Source organism: Protopterus annectens, chromosome 5.part0 (assembly GCF_019279795.1).
Source record: "Protopterus annectens isolate FY-2018-M chromosome 5.part0, PAN1.0, whole genome shotgun sequence".
Taxonomy (NCBI): Eukaryota; Metazoa; Chordata; order Ceratodontiformes; family Protopteridae; genus Protopterus; species Protopterus annectens.
Genome location: NC_056735.1, coordinates 1,348,044,262 through 1,348,066,761, shown reverse-complemented (window position 1 = coordinate 1,348,066,761; position 22,500 = coordinate 1,348,044,262). Strand labels below are relative to the sequence as shown.

General features: G+C 39.4%; 1 protein-coding gene across 1 annotated transcript in view; it reads left to right on the top strand.

The window, feature by feature from the left end:
* The window catches only part of FCHSD2 (FCH and double SH3 domains 2), a 3,469,714-nt gene that overhangs the window by 3,053,443 nt on the left and 393,771 nt on the right, over positions 1-22,500 (top strand). Inside the window, exon 14 of the mRNA XM_044071145.1 lies at positions 13,884-13,895. Within this exon, the coding sequence (XP_043927080.1) occupies positions 13,884-13,895 (12 nt within the window). The remainder of the gene's footprint in view (positions 1-13,883; positions 13,896-22,500) is intronic.

Below are 22,500 nucleotides of genomic sequence, written 5' to 3'. Positions count from 1 at the left end.
ATGTGCCAGCCTGTCATGCCCCTGCACTTACCCCTGTGCCCATCTCTCAACTGAATATTTGATGTTTACTGTGTTATACCCCAACATCTCCCCATATGAGAAGAGTGTAAGAGCAGGCCCATCTTCTAAATTTATAGTTAAGTCTGAGGGAGGAGAAGTTCCTGTGCTGAACCCTTACATGGTAGTAGTTCCTCCATGTCATCTAACTCCCCTCCACAAGAACCATTCACAAAGAAGTGTACCAGGTTATTTGGGGTGCTCCCAGCTCTTTCCAGAAATTCTTTATATGAGAGGTAGTGTCTGTCTTTGTGTAGTGTAGGATGTGTGCAATCCCTCTCCCTTTCACATACAGAGATTTGCTATTTATTTGTTAATTGGGTAAACAATTTCATCTGATAGCCCTTATCAGCCTTAACCTGAACCAAAGCAATGGCAGTTGAATACATTTACAAAGTATTTGCATAATATGTTTCTGGTGGGAATTTCTTTTCCTACATTTACTGTATGTTACCTTAATAACATTGTGAGGGTAGTGAGGCTAGAACTTTAGAATCAACAGGAGGAGAGACCTGTCAAGCCCCTAAGCATACCTTTATACTTTCAGACTACTTTACCTTCTCCCTTCCCCACAGTCCTTTAATTCCTCGAGACAATTTGCATACTTTAATCATTCAGTAAGTTGTACCTTATATTGCCATTTCACTCATGCTGCGGTACTACATCTGTAAGTTGCAGATTGTTTAATATGTTCATAGTTTAATACTTGGCTAACTGAGCTTGTGGCCCATTTTAAGCCTAACCAATTTAAGAATCAAATTCTGCACCTTCTGTCTGTAAGGTAAACACGTTAACCATTGTACCGACCCTCAACCCAATGGGAGTAATGTGGTTATTACTCAATTTAGTGCAGCATTAGCAGTAAGCACAACTGTCATTCTGAAAAGGATAATTGTGACAGTAAGTCATAAAATTTGATTTGCCCATCAGAGAAGCTACATTATTCTGTCCATTTTTAATGTTGTTGCCCTGTTTCTTTGTGTAGGTCAATGCAGTGTATTGTTTCTTATTTGGTAAATAAGTGCCACTGGCATAACGTATTTCATTTTTTAATTATTTTTGCTGTTTCAAATTTGACTGCATTTTCTTCATCATTGCATGGTTTGTGCTGATAAGGTATTTTATGTTATAATGTTTAGCATCTAACATACATAATTTCTTCAAAGGAATGTTTTCATTTGGAAAGTGTGTAGTTCCCTTCCAAATCCATCATTTACTAATGGTAGATAAGTAACCCCAAAAACTTCTATTCCATATAGTTACTTTATTGTTAATTTATAGTCAGTTTGCTGAATTGGTTCAAAGATCCCTTTTCTAGGCTGAATGTAATGTAGTGATAATATTTGCAAAGTGAAATAAATCAAGATCTATAGTGTATTGCATCATACACAATAAATGAAAGCGTATAAAAAATTATATAAAAAGTGAAATGAGTAAAAGTATATACTAAGTAAAAATAGTGCCAAAAGTATATGATAAATGTAAATATGTACAAAAAGCATATAGTTAAACAAAATTTGATATAGAAGTAAAATTTAAGCGGTACGTTACAATTAATAAATGCAGTGATGCAGTATTTAGTGATATACTAGCAGTTATCAGTGAAGAATATGGAAGGATGAAAAAGGAGAGTAAAGTATTAGCTTAATGGGGTGAAAAAAGAGGGCATTTATCATCAGTGCTAATGAAATGAAAAAGATGATTGGGGTGCTACGGTTAAAACTGATGAAAACATTTGCATGTGGTAGATGGAAATCTAGAGATACCTGTCCCTCCTGTTAGTGCAAGAGTTCTGGGAAAGGCCAAAAATAATTTGGGGGAACAAAGACGCAAAATCAGGGACAGATTTTAAATATTGCTCATAGAAAGTTAGAAAGTTACTGGAATAATACATTTTGCATTAGGAAACATATTCTGAATGATATGATGTCAGAAACTCAATTTTCTGTCATTGTTTAGGTCTTTCCCCCCTCTCTCTCTTTATCAAATGGTTCACTAGCTATCTGTCTGTTAGACAGCAGTCAGTGAAATGATAAGGAAGCCTCTCTTCATACATACCAAACTGCACTGCAGTACCCCAGGATTCTATTCTTGGTCCCCTTCTTTTTACTATTTTTATCAATAACCTACACACTTCCACCTATCATGGCTCCCTTATACAATATGGTAATGGTTCTGCAATTAACTGTTCTTCAAACAATCTATCACCTCTCCAGCAGATAACCCTAAAAGCTTTCACCTCGATTAAAGCATGGCTTACAGATTTCAAGCTACTACTTAACCCTAACAAAACAAAACTTTACTCCCAAAACAGTCACACTAGACAAAAAAAAAACTTTAAAAACCATTCTCAGAATAAAACAGAAATCAAATCCCATACCAAACTCTTAGTAGTAATAACTGATGAATGCCTTAAATGTGATCTCCATATCCAGAGCAATATCAAAAAATCTCATCAGAAACTTGGGCCATATACAGGCATAAACAATTGCACACGTATTTTCACCAACATTCATAGCTCCCTGAAAGCAAAACTGGTATCATGTTATATAAAATTTATAAATTTGCAGCCACCACATCTTATCCCACCCATCACTGTACTGCTCTCTCATCTCTCAAATGGCTTGAACCTCAACATCATCTTAGCTACTTACAGTTTATAATGGCCGCCCCAAAGTCATATACAAACCAACTGCCTGCCCAGTGCTAAATTCCTTAGTCCATGACTAGCTTCCCAATAGATTACTTAGATCCGAAGACAAATAGCTTCTCTCTCTCTATACAAACCTAACAAATCGTAAGGCCAAAGTCTCTACTGCCATACTGTTTCCAAAACCTCCCCTTTAATGTCAGAGCTAATCCTAATCTATTACCTTTTAAACATACACTAAAAGAAAATTTTAACTAATTGTTGGATCTGCTCCTACTTGAAACTTGGACAAAAATGTAGCATCTCCCCTATCTTATTACACTCTCCCTTGTACCATCTCATATTTTGAACTCACTTCCTCTAGCTGCTATATTACAGTCGCTGTCCTATTTTCACTTTATATACTTCTGTACTGCAGTGGTGGTGTTGTGGTAGTGTTGTCGCCACACAGTAAGACGTTGACCTGTTCGATTCTCAGCTAGAGCGTCTTCTGTGTGGAGACATGCATGAATGGGCGTACCTTCATTGAAGGTTGTGCGTCAGGGCTGGCAACTCGGCACTTAAAAATCTACTGCCAGTCATTAGCGGACCGGAGTTCCGCTGTGGCGACCCCTAACCGGGAAAAGCCGAAAGACACACACATACTTCTGAAGTAATATAACATTTTCTCTTGCCTAGCTAATCCCCATTTCACTTTCACTACTTATTTACACTTAAACCTCAGTTTCCCTTTTCTCTCATCCTTGACTTTCTGTTTATTTTATGTATTCTTCATCTCTGTTACTGAACCAAAATGAGTCATTTTCTAAAATGTTTATCTTGTACTGCTTTCTTTTTTTACTTCTATTTTTCTCTTCTAGTAGGGAACACTCCTGTCCTAAGGAAATGTAATAAGTTTAGAAACTAAATGTTCTCTGAAAATTTTTTTTTTTTTTTTTTACCAATAGTAAGACGCTGTCCAGTTCAATTCTCAGCTTGAGCGTCTTCTGCGTGGAGATATGTGTGAATGGGCGTACCTTCGTTGAAGGTTGTGTGTCAGGGCTGGTAACTCGACACGTAAAAATCAACTACCAATCATTAGCGGACCGGAGTTCCACTGTGGCGACCCCTAACCAGGAAAAGCCGAAAGACACAAATACACATAGAAATGTAATGTTGTATGTCAGTGTAAATGATGTGCATTATAAATGTGCTTTTAGAGTTTTTTTCTCTGAAATTGCTATGCCAGTATGCATATGTACATGTAAATGTTGTCTTATGAAAATGTAAATCTTTCACTATGTAAATATTGTGTTTTGGAGCTTTTCTCCCCAGGTCTGCACTAAAAATGGGTACAAGAGATGCATTCAGAGTTTCCTGGTAAACAAATGTCAATAAAGTTAATAAATATATTTACAGACTTCAGTCTTCAGTGGATTGCCAGAAGTCCACTACTTCTGTGAGGAACTGACTAGAAATAAGAGGTAAAAATATGGGCATTCTGTGAAATTTTGGACAGTTGAGAGGTATGTTTGGGAGATTTTCATTAATGAGTACCTGAAACTACCAAGCTCATATTACAATTGTCTGATAAATATTCCCTGTAATTGCCAGCTCATGTACACATGCTGTCAAAATACAAACACTTAAGCATGTGCATTTCTCTGGGCAACTAATAAAGCAAAAGCAGTGGAAAATATTATTTCAGGGAGGTAAGCCTATCGTCAGCCTTCCTGTGAGGAGCTTCACCTTCACTCTCCTTTTTGCTCTGAGATTGCTGCACCTTGGAAAAAGTATTTTAAGCTGCTTTATTTGTTCCTTTAATTACATTCCCCGTCTGTTTTTATTCTGGTGGCTGGTCTTGTAACTTAATAATTGTTAGTGGATTTCGGCCGCAGTGGTGCAAGTGGGTGGCTGTGGTGGCACACTGGTTATCATTGTCACCTCACAGCAAGAGGTTCTCCGGTTTGATTCTCAGCTGGCTTGCCTTCTGTGCAAAGTCTGCATGTCCTCCCTGCGGTTACGTGGGTTTCCTCTGGGTGCTCCGGTTTCCTCCCACATTCCAAAGACATGCAGTAGGTAGATTGGACACTCTAAATTGGCCGTAGGAGAGAGTGTGCGCGCGAATAAGTGGTGTGAATGAACTACTGCGGCAGGGCTAGCCACCCGGCAGTGTAAACCTTGGCTCGAGATGAGTGTCACTGGAGAAGTGACACCCCAACCCCATGTGCAAAATGGGAAAAGGGGTTGAGGATGGATGTATGGAGTGGATTAAGACAACTACAACTATTGTTATCCATACAGAAGACTCAGACAAGAGCCAGAATTTACAATAACAATACGTTTACACTGAGTTTCATCCCTCCTTCCATCTACACCCCAATGTCTTTTATCTCATTTTTTCTATTGTCTTCCCTCATTCTTCCTCTTTATCTCTTCTTTTACCTCATCCCAGCGTCACCATTTCTTTCTTGCATAACTTACTAAGGATGTATTTCAGCATGCTGTTCTCTATCTGCTGCCTTTAGATGCTCCCTTCTAATGCTTTCTAGACAACTCAGACAGAAGTGGTCACTTCCATTTCCCGGTCCTTTCCCAATAGGACATTTGCTACTTGTTTGAACTGTTTTTTTTTTTTTTTTTTTTGTAATTCCTTAACTTCCTGCATTCCCAGAAAATATGTTTCCAGTCTCCCCTCTCATTGTTCTCACACCTCCAGCACTCATTGTTCACTTATGGGAGCATTGTATGTAATCTTTCCAGTGTATAAAAATATTTGTGCAAGCGCTGCCATCCAAAAATCCTAAACTTTTGTTGCAATTTTTAATGATCTGCATATTTCCTCACAGTTTTCCTTTGATATCTCTTTTCCCGAGAAGACCTCCCATATGTTGAGCTGCCTCCACTTCTTAATCCATCTGTCCTGAATTCGAGCTTTATTTGTCTTACCCACTAACCCTTTGCTCACTGTCACTTCCGATCTAGTTGTAATGAATTCTGGTTCTGTAAGGGCACTTTTTCCTTTCTGTCATGTGCTTGCCGTAGATTTTGTAGGACCTTCTGTATTCTAGCATTTCCCTTCTCATTATTTGATACTTCTCTTTCATCCTGTCCCATGTTATTTTTACTTCCTTTTCTCTTAAGCTCTCTCAAGAAATATTTTCCTGGATGTTTCATTCTGTCTTTCAATTTCCTGTCTTTTTGATATATAGAGACTTTACACATCCCTAACAGCCAGACTTTCAAACTTCCATTCCCCATGTTCTTTTCTCCGAAAAATGTGCTTACATTTTTCACGTAGCATATTCTCATAAGTTCCCTGTTAAAACTTGAGGCAGGAGTCCCATCCACCATTCTGCTTTTCCCTGTACCTGATGATGTCCCCACTGGCTAAGCAGTATCATTTTCCATTTTGCTTTTTACTGAAAATTCTGCACCTGCTAAATTATTTTTAGTTAAGACACTTGAAAATATTCTTGGAGGTCAGGGATTGACAGACCCCCATCCTTCACTTGCAAAATCATGTTTTCCCATTGATTTCTTGGATGCACATCATTCCAAATATAGCTCAAAATCATTTTCCTAAGTTTCTCCCAGAATTTCCTTCCCGGACCGTACACGAATGCTTGTGATAGATGTATTATTTGGGGGACTATGAATATTTTTACGTCCTGGATTCTATGGTCTAAATCTTTTGTCAGTACTTTCCACTTCCCAATCATTCCCTCTGTTTTTTACTTAGTTGTTGCCCTCTTTGACTGCATCTTGCACTTTTCTTTGCTAGCAAAACTCCCAAATAAGTAATTCTATAATGGCCCCATAAATATGGATACTGCTGAACTAACATAAATGTTGGTACATAGTTAACTCCTATTGCCTTCATTTTTTCTTTATTTATTCTATATCCAGATATCTTGTCACAGACCTCCAATATTCTTTAAAATTTATCAAGATCGTTTGTAGGTCAGCCAAATGTAAAATGACATTATCCACATATAGTGCCAGCTTTTCCTCCTCTCCTTGCCATTTTCATTGCCATACATCAGATTGCTTTTTTTGTGCTAATGGTTCTGAATATGCCACAGATAATAATGGGGACAGTAGGCAACCTTGTCATGTTCCCGTGTCTGTTTCAGTTTTCTCTGACAGCCTAGCATTCATCTTTATTGTCACTGTTGAACTTCTGTAAATCCTTCAATTAACTCAGTAAACTTGTTACTGAACCCTGTTCTTTTCATTACTTCCCATAGTGCCCCAATGCTCTTGGTCAGATACTTTCTCTGCATTTAATCCCAGAAAGACGCTTTATAACCTTTCCACTTCACTTTGTATTATATGTATTTTCCTTAACAAAGCCAAACTGATCATTCCTGATCGGTCCCAGGAGGATCTTAGCTAGCCTGTTTGTCAGTAAAGCTTCAAATAATATTTAAGTATCGAGATGGGATGATATGAGCCAGGAGCGCAAGGATCTTTGCCTTCTTTTAAAATTATGGATATTGTTGCTTTATGCCAGCAGAACGGTATCATCTCTCTAAACAATGCAAGCCATTTCACTATCACCTGATGTCTTTGAGTTATCCCCCAGGGTTTTCCCGTGCAGTCATTGTCTGCATTTGTTCTTCTAGTTCCCCTAACAAACCCCCCTGCACCCCTGCTAATAATGTATACCAACTCCACATTGCTTTACAGTGGGAAATGGGCAAACTTTCATATCCCCACTGTTTGTGATCTTGCACCAAAACAAAGCTTACATTGTTCAGTCAGCTGATTTTCGATAATCCATACTGGCTTTTTCAGTGTGATGACCACACCATTTGACCACCTCAGTGATGCACGTTTAAGCATACCACATTGGGCAAGGCTGCAAACCTGACTACAAAACAAAATCTTTACAGTCCAATTTTTAATATGTTCCATTTTGCTTAATGGAACACGTGCTGTCTAAAAATGTTTTCTGTTCTAATCAAGAATGTTTTCTTCAGGTCAGAGGCATGGTGATGGGTGCATGATTTGCACCCATTTATGCTGACATTTTTTGGGTTATTTGGAAGATCAGCTGATTTATGATACCTGTCACAACATTGTTATCTATACCATAAGTATGTAGCAATAGATATTTGGATGATTGTTGGCTAGTATGGACTTGTAGACATGGATGACCTTAAACAATTTGTTCAGTACTTAAATGAAAATAATTGAGGCCTACAGTTTAATTTGGATTGTCATTAACAGACCATTTCATTTTTAGGTATCACAGAACAGTTAGATGCCACAATAAATTTATTTAGAAAAGTGTTTCATAAGAATTCTTTGTTAGATGCCACTTTTTTATTATCAATCCCATATCATATTATTAATAATGTACTCTTGACTCAGTTTTATAGGGTCAAAGAATATGTTCCTGTACTAAAGATTAAATTAACTGTGTTCCAGACTTAACCAACAGATTGTTTGTCATGTGGGAACAAAAAAAAAAAAAAAAAAGACAAAATTAAGAAGGCTAGGAACATTACTGATTCTAAGAGTAGGCGTGAACTGTTGGTAAATTCCAATACACAGACACCCAGGAGATTTTATTTTTTATTACCATGTAGGGTTGTAATTATAAATAATTTAATTTTGTAATACACAAATATTGTGACATATTAATGGCTGACAAGGAGGTAGCAGAGGTGTCACCATCAAAATGTAGATTTACATGTAGGAGAAGAAGGACTAGTACACAAATACTTAGTTTTTATAAGAAGTCCACTGATTTTATTCCATCTCAACGACAGAATACTTTGGATGGAACCATACTTAAGAGCTGTTCACCCTGTGGATACTGTGCAGCATATAAGGTTGGTACCAAAAGCAATCAATTCAAGTCAGCCCAATACATTAAAAATATGTGATATTTTTTGTTTGATTACTTAATAGTTGTTGGTTTATTTAGTTAGTGTCATGCACTTATTCAGCCTTGTTATATTGCTAAGACTTCTCGATAATTCAGGATATGTATATTTGAACATCTTAGTGACATCAAGTGTAAGGAGGAGTCTAATTCACTATATAAACATATTTTGAACAACCAGGCTTGTTTTTTAGACTTATTGACAAAATTGTGTTTAACGTTCCTAATAAATTAGGTTGGTAGGATATTCATTCAAAAAGGAATGCCATTGGATTATCAAGATTGGAGACTTTGTTCCGTCTGGCATACCCCTCAAGTTTACCTTATTATGAGGAATATTCCTAATTTTGACTGATCCTCACAGTAATTTTTGTAACTGATATCCATGGAAAATAGTACTAAATCATATTAATTAATTGAAAGAATGTTTTATAGGTACAAATCAAAAAATATCTTGTGAGTTTCCTAGTTTAAATTTTTAGTAAGCTGTTGGGAAGTGTTCCACTTTGCCCTTTTGTTCCATATTTTGACAGGTAGTGTTCCACATTTTGGTCGTAAAAGGTTGAGAGCTGTGCCCTCTGGGATTAAATGAAAGTTTATCAATGAATTTTTATTATTTCAGAGTGTTATTAAAAGGTTGGTCAGCAGGTGGCATCAAAATAATAAATATTAATATTAATAATATTTATTGGGTGTTTTTTACTACCTGATATTAAATTAATTTTATTGTTTTTGATAAGTTTAAAAATATAGATATAACACTGATATATTTGGTATACAGAATAATATATATTTTATTATAGCTTATATTAATTTATATTTTTTCTTTTTATTTACCATGCAATAATGATGTCACTAACGTACGACTTAGCAATTGACTTGATTGGCTGTCATGTTCAGATTTTTACTGAAGAAAGCTGTGTATTTATCAGACCACTGACTGAGAATAATAAAAGAATGTTTAAGTGGCATAATGGTTAAGGTTTTGCCTCATAGACACAAGGTAAAGGGTTTGGTTCTCATCTTTGGCTTTTGGCTAGGCTTAAAATGAGTTAGCCCAACATTCATCTATGAACCTATGAAGTGAATTAAGTGCTTTGTTAATATCCTCTGTGCTGATTTTTTTAAGCAATAAAAGGTTGTCACTGTAGCATAATATTCTACTTGGTGTATAATGTTGAATGATATTTTTAGAACAAGGCAATTTTCTGGTTTGCAGATGATATTATGTGTAGTGGGAAGTTGTGATAAGATTAAGAAGTGAGATAACTCTGGGCATTTAATCTGTTTTAAGTGGCAAGCGGTAGTGAGATTTGTGCAGTAGATTGGCATCAAGTCTGGCTACTGTATTATAGCTAAATAAAAGTAAATTAGCTTGGGTGGATTGACAGTTATCTTGTATGTACAGATTAAGGGTGAATCATGCAAACTTTATGCCAGGCAGACATTTTCACTTGATATATGCTTGTATGTACAGATTAAGGGTGAATCATGCAAGCTTTATGCCAGGCAGAGATTACTTAGTGTAATATGTATGGCAAAAGCATCTGGTGTCCTGATTGCAAATGTGTGAAGTTGAGGTGGTGCAGCAGTTATCATTGTCGTCTCACAACAAGAGGTTCCCCGATTTGATTCTTGGCTGGTGCACCTTCCGTGTGGAGTCTGGATGTCCTCCCTGCAGTCGAAGTGAACTTTAAAGACATGCAGGTAGGTGCATGTGCGTGTGTGTGCCTTCTGTGAAGGTTGGACACCGGACTGGCAACTCAACACCATAAAAAAACACTGCCAGTCAATAGCAGAGCAGTGATCCTCTGTGGCAACCCCTAACCAGGAAAAGCTGAAAGAAGACACAAGATGCTTTTCCCATCCATATTTCACTAAGTCATTTTTGTTGCCTTTCACTATTTGGTTGGTTGTTGTTGAAAGGAGTTTGCAAATAGCCCACCCAGCTATGTTGGTGACTGCCACACATGTCATAAGAATGCACTGGCAACGTAATTCAAAAACTGCCTGTTCAGAGAAGAATGTGGAATACTTGAGGTGTGTCTGGTCATTGCAGCAGGATCCCCAACAGCAATATTGATCAGTGGGGCCCAGGGATGTTTTCAGCTAAGATTATGCCATTGGCACAATTCAGTGGTGGTTGTCAGTCACAGCTGATTTTTCTGTAGCTGTACACCCTGGAGATTCACCAGCTTTACACATGCAGCTGTTCTGCTTAGTGCTTCTGTCACCCTTGACAATGTCTGGGATGCTGCAGGTTAGCTCTTTTCCTAAATCACTTAGCCACACAAGGTTTTTAAAGCTGAAAGGCTTGGGGAACTGTACTGTCTAATGCGACAGTTCATACTGTACTCTGCAAACTGTTAGGTAATGAATTGTACTTTTCAGCCTGTAGTACAGGGAACAATCTTCACGGATGACAGCTCTGTATAAGATAGATTTCACTAAATTGTTATGGCTTTCTTCATCATCCCTTACAGGTAACATCTATCAGCATTACTGATCCATGGAGCAGAGCTTCCACTATGACAAGAGGGAATAATTAAGAATAGTGCATTTCAACTCTACTTCCCAGTCTGCTATTACAGGACACATTTCAAAGTTATTTGAGCAGAAAAGGACCTTTCCATAGTGGTGCATCATCTGGTTTTGCAAGGCATCCTTGTAAGGGCAACATATCATTAATTTACATAAAAGAGCTTACAGGTTTGTTTAGCCACTGTTAGGGAATGCTAGCTCAGCAGCTTTGAAAGACACCTTTCCTTGTGGAAATCAGTTCTGTCCCCAAGGTCATGGACCTTCATCCCTTTATCTATATGGAGCCATATATATCATGTTTCACTAGGATAAGAAATTCATTAACATCAGCCTACATTTCTGCATACAAGTGAGCCAAATATTCCATCCATATTTTTGATTGTCCCCACAGTCGAGTGGCCTCCGAAAGACATGCGTGAATGGGCGTGCCTTTGCTGAAGGTTGGGCATCGGGCTGGCAACTCGGCACCATAAAAGTCTACTGCCTGTCATTAGCGGACCGGAGTTCCACTGTGGTGAGCCCTAACCAGGAAAAGCCAAAAAGACAAAACAAACTATGGAATGTACAAACTGCCTAAAACACACAAATTGTCAACTCACCCCTTTCTATCACTCCTCTCCATCCAAAGGGGTTTGTTTATCAGTGTCACATCTTCCAGTCAGAATTATTGCTGCATGTCCTTCACAGCCAAGTTGTTTGTGGCTGTGATATCACATACCTCTATCCTCTTTCACTTTCTTCTCATCCTGCCACATTCGCACCACTTGTTTTTACTCTTATAGTTTTTAATGGAATCTTACACATTCATTTTTAGTGTGGCAATAATGCAGCCTCACCTGCCACTTAAGTTGTATTATTGCTGGATATACCAGCCAACGCAGTGCCCCCTTCTTGCATTAGATGTCATAACACTGGCCCCCATCTCCACTCTTAGTTGGTGCAGTAAAGCCAAATGTATTCCACTACTTTTATTCTTATACTCCCTGTCATCAGACTCCTCTTGAAGGCTGCTTGTTTTAGGACCAACTCTTTAAATTTGGGACAGTACAGCTTGACAATGATATGCTTGCCCCTGGCATCTGAGCTACTGTTCAGTTTTCTTAGCCTGTGTGCCCTATCGAATTGTGGAGCCAGCTTATCATTCTGTCTTTAAATAGCTTGGTAAACCAAACTTGCACCAGTTTTTTTTTTTATGTTTCCCTCTCTGAATTCCTTCTGCTACACTCATAATTTGAAAAGTATCTCTTCAGGATCCATTGTCCAAGTCATCCATTTTGATAGGTCACTTTATCTAGCTTAAATTTAATGTCTGATAGATAATTTTCATTCTTCTACATTTGCATGTTGATCCTCTCCATCTGCAATAATTATACTGGAATCTTTTGCTCCAGTCACTTTGCCTCTTATTTTAATGATCCCATTGTGATTTGCATATTCCCCACTTCCAATGGCACCCAGCTTCTTTAAACAACATTATATTTATCCTCCTGGTTAGCCATCTTGTCCTTCTTCATCTGCCCTGCTCTACATTATACAGCAGTTGGTCAGTAGGTATATATTTTTTATTGTACTTTGTCCTATATGTTTATCCAAACCATTACACTGCTTTCATAATCCAAAGTTCTCTGTGGTCAACCACCTTATACCACAAATTGTTATCAAGTCTGTTGTTTTATTTCCACATGTAGCAAGGTCCCTATAGTAATGCCATATCTGGAGTTTTCTCTGAACCCACTTTTATTGTCTGTTCTTTGTGCCATCCTGCATCCACAGCTGTTCCTGTACACACTTTTTCCATCCGGTCTTTCCTTTCCCCTTTCTCATCTGGTTTAAAACATTTATTTTCATACCCCTGCCCCATACTCCATTAACTGTCATCTATCATCAGTTCGGTTTTAACACTTTTTTTTGTTTTCTTTTAATACTCAAATCTTTGCAATTTCTCCCTCCAACCATCACTTTCCAGTTGCACATGGCCCATTCCTCCTCTTCTGTAGGTTGCTCACTTTTGCACTTCGATATCTCCTTAAACATCCATTTATGAGTTAAACTCTTCCACATTCAACTGCAGTTATTTAGTCTCCTCCTATCATTCACTTTGACAAAAACCTTGTTGTCCCATTACCAAAGTTCTATCCTGAACCTTTACACTGGTATAAGTTGTTGTTCTAAGTGGCCATCGTCATCAAAGTCTCCGTAGCACCCCCTCCTAGGATTTAGTTTTAACAGCAAGAAGTATTTCTTCATGGCAAGAGTGGCATGATTCTAGAATGTATTGCTGAAAAGAATGGTACCATTCAGCTCTAAAATGTGTATAATTATGCCTAGGCAAGTGAAAGAAAAGAACTATAGTACATTGGAGGTATAAAGTATTAAAGTTAGTGTTGTTCATTTGTAAAACTCCCATTAGCACACTGATGATTCATTCAATGTTGCCTATTAAGTGATCTGTACCATTGCCCTTTGTTTTGGGATCTAGCAGCCTTTTGGGACATTAGTTTTATACTGCAGAAGTGTGCTGCCTTCCTCTGAGCTTGCATCCCTGTGCCTTGAGCATCCTCACCACTGATGGCATGTTACCTTATTGCAAAATCAGCTACTTTCAGAAATTAATGTTTAACTGAAAACTGAACAAAAAAAAAAAACAATTAAATTAAATGGATGATTCTAGAATTTGGCTTGTAGTGAAATTTGTGAAGTTGCACTTGGATCAAGACGTAATACTGCTGTGATGTATCTTTTATGCTGGGCATTCAGCAGCCACGGTTGTCTGTTAACATAGTAAAGAAGTGAAAGACTAGTAGCAAGTGATAATGTGTATTACCAACGTTTTTCAACTCACACTCCCATACCTACACTGCTGTGATGTATCTTTTATGCTGGGCATTCAGCAGCCACGGTTGTCTGTTAACATAGTAAAGAAGTGAAAGACTAGTAGCAAGTGATAATGTGTATTACAAACTTTTTTCAACTCACACTCCCATACCTACACTGCATCTTAAACCAGACACTTAAGTATGGAGCCCAGTTAGCAGATTCACTTAGCAAAACCATATGGAAAGAATTCCTAATATTTCATTCTGTAGACGGCCATCCTGTCATCCGTCAGTATAATAAATGCAGTGTCAGCTCTGCTAGTGTGATGTCTAGCATGTTTGTTGGATAAATTTGAATTCAGTCTAGAAGTGTAAATTGTACTTCATGTGTGGTACTGATTTGCAAAGATGGAGTAGCGCCATCATAGTTTTTTAATAGTATTCAGATGACAGAATTTGATCTTTTGTGAAAGTGTAGCTGTGACTTTGTCCTTGTCAAGAGGAATACTGCTTTTATAGTGGATGTTATGAAATTTACTTAATATCTCACCAGACAATAGGTATTTACATTTTCAAATACATTTCTGAAAACAAAATATTTTCAGCAGTAACAAAAGATAGGTTTCATTCTAACAGCAAGGTGCTGTAAAATAATAATAAAATGTGTGTTGTCTTCAGAGGCTTCTGTGCTTGCCCCTTCAACAGATGGTAGACAGTTCTTTTCACCACTGTGTTTTTTGTTTGCTGTTGTGACAGTAGTAATTTTAGATGAGATACAGACCTTTTCTGCTAAACATTTTAATAGAAAAGGAATACTGGCACTTACACGGATTTCACATTCATTTTAGAATATTAATGCACCTGTCAAGTTGCTGTCACCTAACAAAAAGCGTGACAGTTCCCATCTGTCAGGAACTCTTATTCTGCCTGAAGCATTTACACAAAATGCAGTCAGAAATTTCTATTGACTTGTCCAAAGATATAATAGTGCTGATGTAATTTTGTGATTAGTTCATGAAGTTTTTTTGTCACCCTTAGCTGTATAGTTGTCTACAAAATGACTTTTGTTCATTGAATGAAGCAGAGATGTTTAATTAAACAGAAGGGCACTAATGCAGAATTATTTGAATGTCAAGAATCATTGATTGGTAAGGCATTTAACTTTTTGCTGCCATTTTTACAGTATAGTTCATTGTATGATAAATGTCATTTTTGACTTTCAGTTTTTTTTATGGTCATGGTCACAAATCTTTAAACCTTTTTCTGTGTGGCAAAACTGTGAGGTGAAAAGATATCAATGAATAGCAGGTATACCAAATGCATATCACATTATTCAGTACATTAATTCTGTAATAGCGGGATAGAATATAAAACAGTGTCATTATTTATATATATATATATATATATATATATATATATATATATATATTTTTTTCAGAGTACTGAGTAGAATCTGTTATTGACATATGAGTCTACCATGTCTTATTGTAATGTGTGAGGTATTAGCACAACTGTACTTTTCAGCACAAAACCTCTAAGCACAACTACTTCACAAGCAGGAGTTTGAATGCAATGAGCATGCAAACATTAAGTATGTCTTTCAGTACCCTTTTGTTTGTATATAGTCATACCAAAGTTGTCCCAACTCGGAGAAGAAACAATCATTCACAAAAATGAAAATTATTACTGTATGTCTGGAACCTCTTCATCTTTTGAAAAAAAATTGTGCATTTCAAGCATAGCTATATCACTGCCAGTAGTGAGCTATTAAAACAGAATAAAAGTGAACCCACATGTTTGAGGATTTAAAAAAAAAAAGTGGTCTCAAGAAATTCAAGACGACCCTTGACTTCTTCCAGAGTAGTACAACACTGATCAAGTGATGCAGGTTATTGTTGTAGGGGAATGCGATGATAGAAGCTGGAAGGCTCAGCTTATAGGGCTGTCAGCTTTTTATATGTCCAGTGTAGGATGTGTTTGTACAGAAATCTGAGATTTTCCGGGTGTAAGTATACAGTACCCATAGTCAATCCAAAGGACTGGGTTTCCTGTTGTTACCAAAATAAATGGCTGTTGCTATAGAAAAATAGTTGTTTTATATCATTTTAGAGTTTATCAGATGTAAAAAACATATTTTCTGCAGCAGTTAAAAGAATGTTCGAAAATAATTGTTTTAAAATTGCAGGACACTTGCCATTTTTCATGGTTTTTCACAGGACATGATTGTCCAAATAGGGACTGTTCTGCAGAAAGAAGAATTGGTGATAATTCTAGGTACGGGTTTTAGAACTCAAACACTTGATGTACTTCCTTAGATCACTATTACATTATTTTTAATATCTAGGATTTTCCCTGCAAAGCTCCTGTCCGTCAAGCCAACCTTCCAAAGTTCAAGGTGCTTCCCTCACAAATCGTACATTTGCCATAAACATGCTTCACTGTGCTGGTATAAGAGGCAGAAGTGTAGCTAGTTCAACCAACACCTTGGGATAGAAGTTTGAACCAGCGCCCCATCCCCTCTGCTCTTCAAGTAAAGAAGGAAAAAAAAAAATTTCACTGTAATAAGCCAATCGCTACATTATCACAGATGTTCTTCGTGTTTCACTGTTGCAGTCATTATATTTGGGTTATCTGCCTGCAGGTAGCCCTCAGCCGGCCTGAATACCAGAGTCTTGGATTCCTGCGTCAGATGCTGTCTCCTCTTCCATGACATCAGGTCGTCAGGGGTATAAAACATGCAGCCGACGCCATTACATCAGTCTTTCTTGCTGCGCGGTGCCCAAAGCAGAAGCAGTTCGCAAGTGCCGGTCGGCCGACTCCTGAAATTTTCGTTTTTGAGTTTCAGAACCGAAGTCTTCAAAAAAGCTAAGTACCCCATTGGGGATCCTTTTTCTTGCTCTTAAACCGATGTCAGTAAAAGTTAACAATAGTATTACCTATGGAAAGCAAATACCTCATAAATATTTTCATTCGTACTGCATTTCTTGCTTAAGCCCAGACCACATTGTCTGTTTTGTGCCTTATTCAACCCCTGAACTATTCGTTGTTGTGTTGTTTTTACAGCAAATAATTTTGGCACTCAGTTTAACTATCCAGAAATGGCTTCGGTAAGCCATCCGACTACCGATATTCTGAAAAAACGTAAAGATAATCACAGAGACAGACCGCATAGGTCCAAAACTGCCGACGGCGCTTCCGTTAAGCTAGTCGCCAGTTCGCCGGTACTCAGTGAGACGCTTTCGCAGACCCTGATACCCGCTACTTCAGATTCACAGGGCTCTACTGAGACCCTTTCGGAGTCTGGTATGCCGCGAGATTCTTCTTTGACTATGGAACCTGCGGATATCTCTACCTTGGATGGGTTCAGAGCTGCTGTGCAGGCACCAGCTTCTGAGAGTGTATTCAGGCCTACAGACTTGCATTTCAAACCAACGCCATCTTCTTCTTCAAGGCCTAAAACTCGATCCACGCTTAGAAAACTGACATCCAAACTGCATGGTCAGGCCCATATGCCTAAAAACAAATAATAAGAATGGCTGAAGACCTTATTACTTCAATTAGGGGAAGTCAGCCTTCCCCCTCTAAGAGACATAGAACTAATTTTCCTTCTAATTCTTCTGATCAGGATTCTGAAATTTCTGTTTCTTCTGATTACCAGCATTTGCCCTTATCTACCTATGAGGATTCTGATGAAGTGGATTCCATTCCCTCTGCTTCCCCTCCAGAAGATTTTTCTTTTGGTGAAACTTTGCACTCTCTTAGGGAGCATTTCTGCTGGGAAAGCCAGGATTACTCTGACTCCAAAAAGAGGCTTAGGGAATTCTTACTCCTCCCTCAACACAGGCCTTTAGCTATCCCTCCTGTTCTGGAGATTGTAGATGATGCCTTCTTGGAATCTAGCCTGGCCCCAGAATCTTTACCTCCAGCTCCCAGAAAACCTGACAGGTATTACAGAGTACCTGACTCTCACAAGTTTCTCTTCAAAAATCCTACTGTGGATTCAGAGACCATTTCCCAAGGACCAAAAGGCTTTAAGGCTACTACTGCTAAAAATCCTAACCCTTCTGATAGAGATTCCAGGGCATGGACAGATGGGGTAAGAAGGTATACACTTCTGCTACTTTGGCCATTAGGGCCTTAAACTGCCAGTTTCATATGTTAAAGTATCAACAACATATTATGGGCCTTCTTAAACAGAAAATGATGGTGATTGCTGACTGTGCTGAACATGAAGAATTACAAGATTTAATGCATTCTGCTGAACAAGTTGGTAAACATACTTTGCAATGTGGTTTTGATTCTTTTGAAGCAACTTGCAGGGCTGCTGTCACTGGGTCTGTTCTTAGCAGGCATGCTTGGCTTAAGGAGCAAAACTTGCCAGATCATGTTAAAGCTAAATTACTGGATGCTCCCTTAAACCAAGACCACCTGTTTGGCAACAAAGCAGAAGTCCTTAAAAAGATGGAGGAGAATGCTAAATTTATGCAAACTGTTAAAGATTTCCTGCAAGTACAGGCTCCCAGATTTAGTAGGCAAGGCCATCTTCTAAGAACTGGTCCTTTCCAGTCTCTTCCAGGCCTTCTCAGCCCAAACCCAGGAACAGCAGACCACCTAGGCTACAGTCTCAAGGTACACACAAGCCTAAGTTGTGGGGGGCACCCACTTCCAAAGCTGGAAATAGTAAGACCCCCCCATATGGAAAAATGTCACAGTGACTTAACTTTAACCCTTCCAAGCCCTGCTCAACTGCCTGCACCCTTAGGGGGAAAGATCACCCTGCATGCAAAAAACTGGGAACTCATTACCCAGGACAAATGGGTTTTAAATGTAGTCTTCCAAGGATACAGATTCCACTTCCACACCTTACCAACCCGAAACAGTTGGCCAGACCTACCCCCAAATCAGTGGGCAGAGGCTCAACAGCAGGTTCTCTCCCTTATAAGTATCAGGGCTGTTCAACCTTTCCCAGCAGAAGAAAGGGGACAAGGTTTTTACTCCAGACTTTTCCTGGTACCCAGAAAAGACAGCTCCTGGCATCCTATCCTGGACCTATCTATTCTAAACACCTTTTTGGTAATCCCAAAATTCAAAATGCTAACACTTCAACAGCTGCTTCCTATGCTAGACAAAGATGCCTGGTTGGCAGCCTTGGACTTATAGGAAGCTTACCTGCACATTCCAATAAGGGAATCTTGCATAAAATACCTACGCTTCAGAGCAGTTCTCTGCACTTCCCTTTGGCTTATCTACTGCGCCCAGGGTATTCACAAAGTGACTAGCTCCAGTCATTCCATTTTGCAGGCAGAGAAATATTCAAATATACCCATACCTGGACGATTGTCTGATTCAGGCAGAAAGCCAGGACATGCTATTAAAACATCTGGCATTTGTAAAGAAACTTCTGAACTCGCTGGGATACACCATAAACAAAAAGAAATCTCATCTAGTACCCTGCCAACAAATTGTATTCCTGGGAGCAAGCTTGAACACAACTTCCCAGATGGCTTATCTCACGCCTGAGAAATAAGTTTATTTGACAGCCTACTTCAAATTACTGACCACAAAGACCCAGCTATCTGCAAGGAAAATCCTTCAAGTCCTGGGGTTCATGGCCTCTTGCATTCTACTAATTCCATATGCAAGACTGCATATGAGGAAACTATAATGGTATCTAAAAAGCCTATGGTGCCAACATTCTCAGGACCTGGAATCAATGATGCCTATCATTCCTTTTATAAAGATAGAGTTCCTTTGGTAGGCAGAGGCCTGCCACCTCAACAAGGGGCTCCCTTTCAGTCTACCCCCTGCCACCCAAACCCTGACTACAGATGCATCAGACTATGCATGGGGGGCTCACTTGGCAGGGCGGTGCATTCCGGGCAATTGGAACCCGAGTCAAATGCACCTGCATATCAACCAAAAAGAAATGTTAGCTGTACAGAATTCCCTGACAGCCTTCAAAGATCACATTCTTCCAGGACAATTATTGGTAAGACAGACAACACCACAGTTATGTGGTACATAAACAAGCAGGGGGGAATCCACTCGTACCCTCTCTGCAGACTAGCCATGGCTCTGTGGAACACAGCCTTGAGTTACCAAGTGCACCTACAAGCTCAATTCCTGCCAGGCAAACTAAATTCACTGGCAGACGACCTAAGCAGAAATCTCATGGACCCACACGAATGGAAACTGGAACCCAAAATATTCAACCTCTTGAGGAACAAATGAGGGACTCCAGAGATAGACCTGTTTGCCTCCCCTCAGAACTACCAGTTAGACAAATTCTGCACAAGGACTCCCCACAGTCAAGCTTGGAAAGTGGATGCCCTGTCCTTTACCTGGGAAAGCCTCTCAGTTTATGTCTTTCCCCCTCTGCCTCTCCTCTCGAAGGTTCTGCTAAAGATCAAACAGGACAAACCAAGGGCAATACTTATTGCGTCAGACTGGCCTTGCCAGCACTGGTACCCCCTCTTGTGCAGTATGATACTGCTAGATCCATGGCACCTACCTCAGACACCTTCCCTGCTATCCCAGCAGGCGGGCCAGATCCTGCACCCTCAGCTTCAAACCCTGAACTTTGCAGCCTGGCTAATTCCTTGAGCTCTCCAATAGCATCTTTCAGTAAGCAGGTGCTAGATGTCATTCTGGATGCAAGGAGACCTAGTACTAGAAAATATTATGCTGAAAAGTGGAAAAGATACTGTTCCTGGTGTCAGACTCAGGGGATGGGCACTGCGGTGCCCAGCTTACCTCATATCCTTCAGTACTTAACAGAAATGCTCCACAGGGGCCTATCCTTTTCGTCAATTAAAGTTCATGCCTCTGCCATCTCAGCACATTATAATACTGAACCACCCCTCTTCTCTCACCCCCTGTTAAAGCAATTCCTCAGTGGGGCTAAAAATTTAAGACCCTCCCCCAGGCGAGCCCCCACTCCAGCCTGGGACCTTAACTTTGTATTGGAAAAGCTCACTCTCCCACCATTTGAAACAGCTGCTGCTGCAGAGTTGAAATTCCTTTCTTGGAAAACAGCCTTCCTTCTAGCCATCACTTCAGCAAGAAGAGTGTCTGAATTACAGGTCCTTATGCAGTAGAGCCCTTCATTGTCTTCCATGCAGACAGGATTTCCCTCAGGAGCAATTCTTCCTTTTTGCCCAAGGTGGTGCCTAGTGTGGCCCTTAATCAGTCCATTAATTTGCCCACTTATTTTCCGAATCCATAAAACAAAGGAGAGAGAATACTGCACTCTTTGGACGTGCACTGACAACTTAGATTTTATTTGGACAGGACTAAGCCTCTCAGAAAATCTGAAAGGCTGCTAGTTGGCTTTGCTGCAGGGCCAGAGGGGAAGGCCATTTCAAAGCAAACCATTTCTAAATGGATAGCCCGTTGCATTCATTTCTGCTGTAAGCACCATGGGAAACCTACCCCACAGGGGATTAGATCACCTTCCACCAGGTCTGCATCTACCTCTACAGCCTTTCTCCGAGGAGTTCCTACCAGGGACATCCTAGAAGCTGCTACCTGGAGCTCTGTATATACCTTCACCAAGCATTACCACATGACTATTTTTTTTAAATCCAGAGCTGGTTTCGCCACTGCAGTTTTGCAGGGCTTAATAGCTGGTCTTAATGCTCTCTAACTTCCTCCTCCCTTCCTTAGCTTTGGGGAATCAACCCAAATGTAATGACTGCAACAGTGAAACATGAAGAACATAGTACAGTTGGGTACACTTACCATAAATGTAGATGTTCGAGTGTATTCACTGTTGCAGTCCTGGTTACCCTCCCTCCAGCCCCCAGCCCACTGACTTCTCGTGGCTCTACCTTTTCTTTCTTGTTTGGAGTATTTGAGCTTTCTGGTGTATTTGCTTTTTGTGGGAGGTATAACATAACATATAATTGCTTCCCATTATGGGGGCACTTGACATCTGGGGCAAGAAAAACTGATGTAGTGGCATCGGCTGCATGTTTTATACCCCTGACGACCTGACGTCATGGAAGAGGAGACAGCATCTGACGCAGGAGTCCAAGACTCTGGTATTCAGGCTGGCTGAGGGCTACCTGCAGGCAGATAACCCAAATGTAATGATGGCAACAGTGAATACACTCGAAGATCTACAGTTATGGTAAGTGTACACAACTTTACTTTAGTTCTACACCCCCGAGTTCTTCCATTGAACAGCAAAAAAAAAAAAAAAGTGGATATTCCTTCTACTGGCACATCAACCAGGTGATCAGATGCAAGGCAGAAACATATGACCCAGCCATTCAGGTCCCATTTCTATTCCCTGCCCCTAACCCTCCTTCAACATATTTTATTAAAAAAAAATTCTTGTTTTAAACTGTAGACTATAGAACCTAATGAGGCACTTTTGCAGACCCTGGGCAGTCCATCTGCATCTCAGGCTCCTTAGCATTGCCTCTGTGGAGGCAATTATGACCAAGGACAAAGACATGTCTATTGCTGCTGACCATCCTTCTAACTCTTCTCCCATTGGTCATATGAAGGAGTTCCCTCGAACCCAGAATTGTTATCGCAGAAGATGAAGGGAGTGT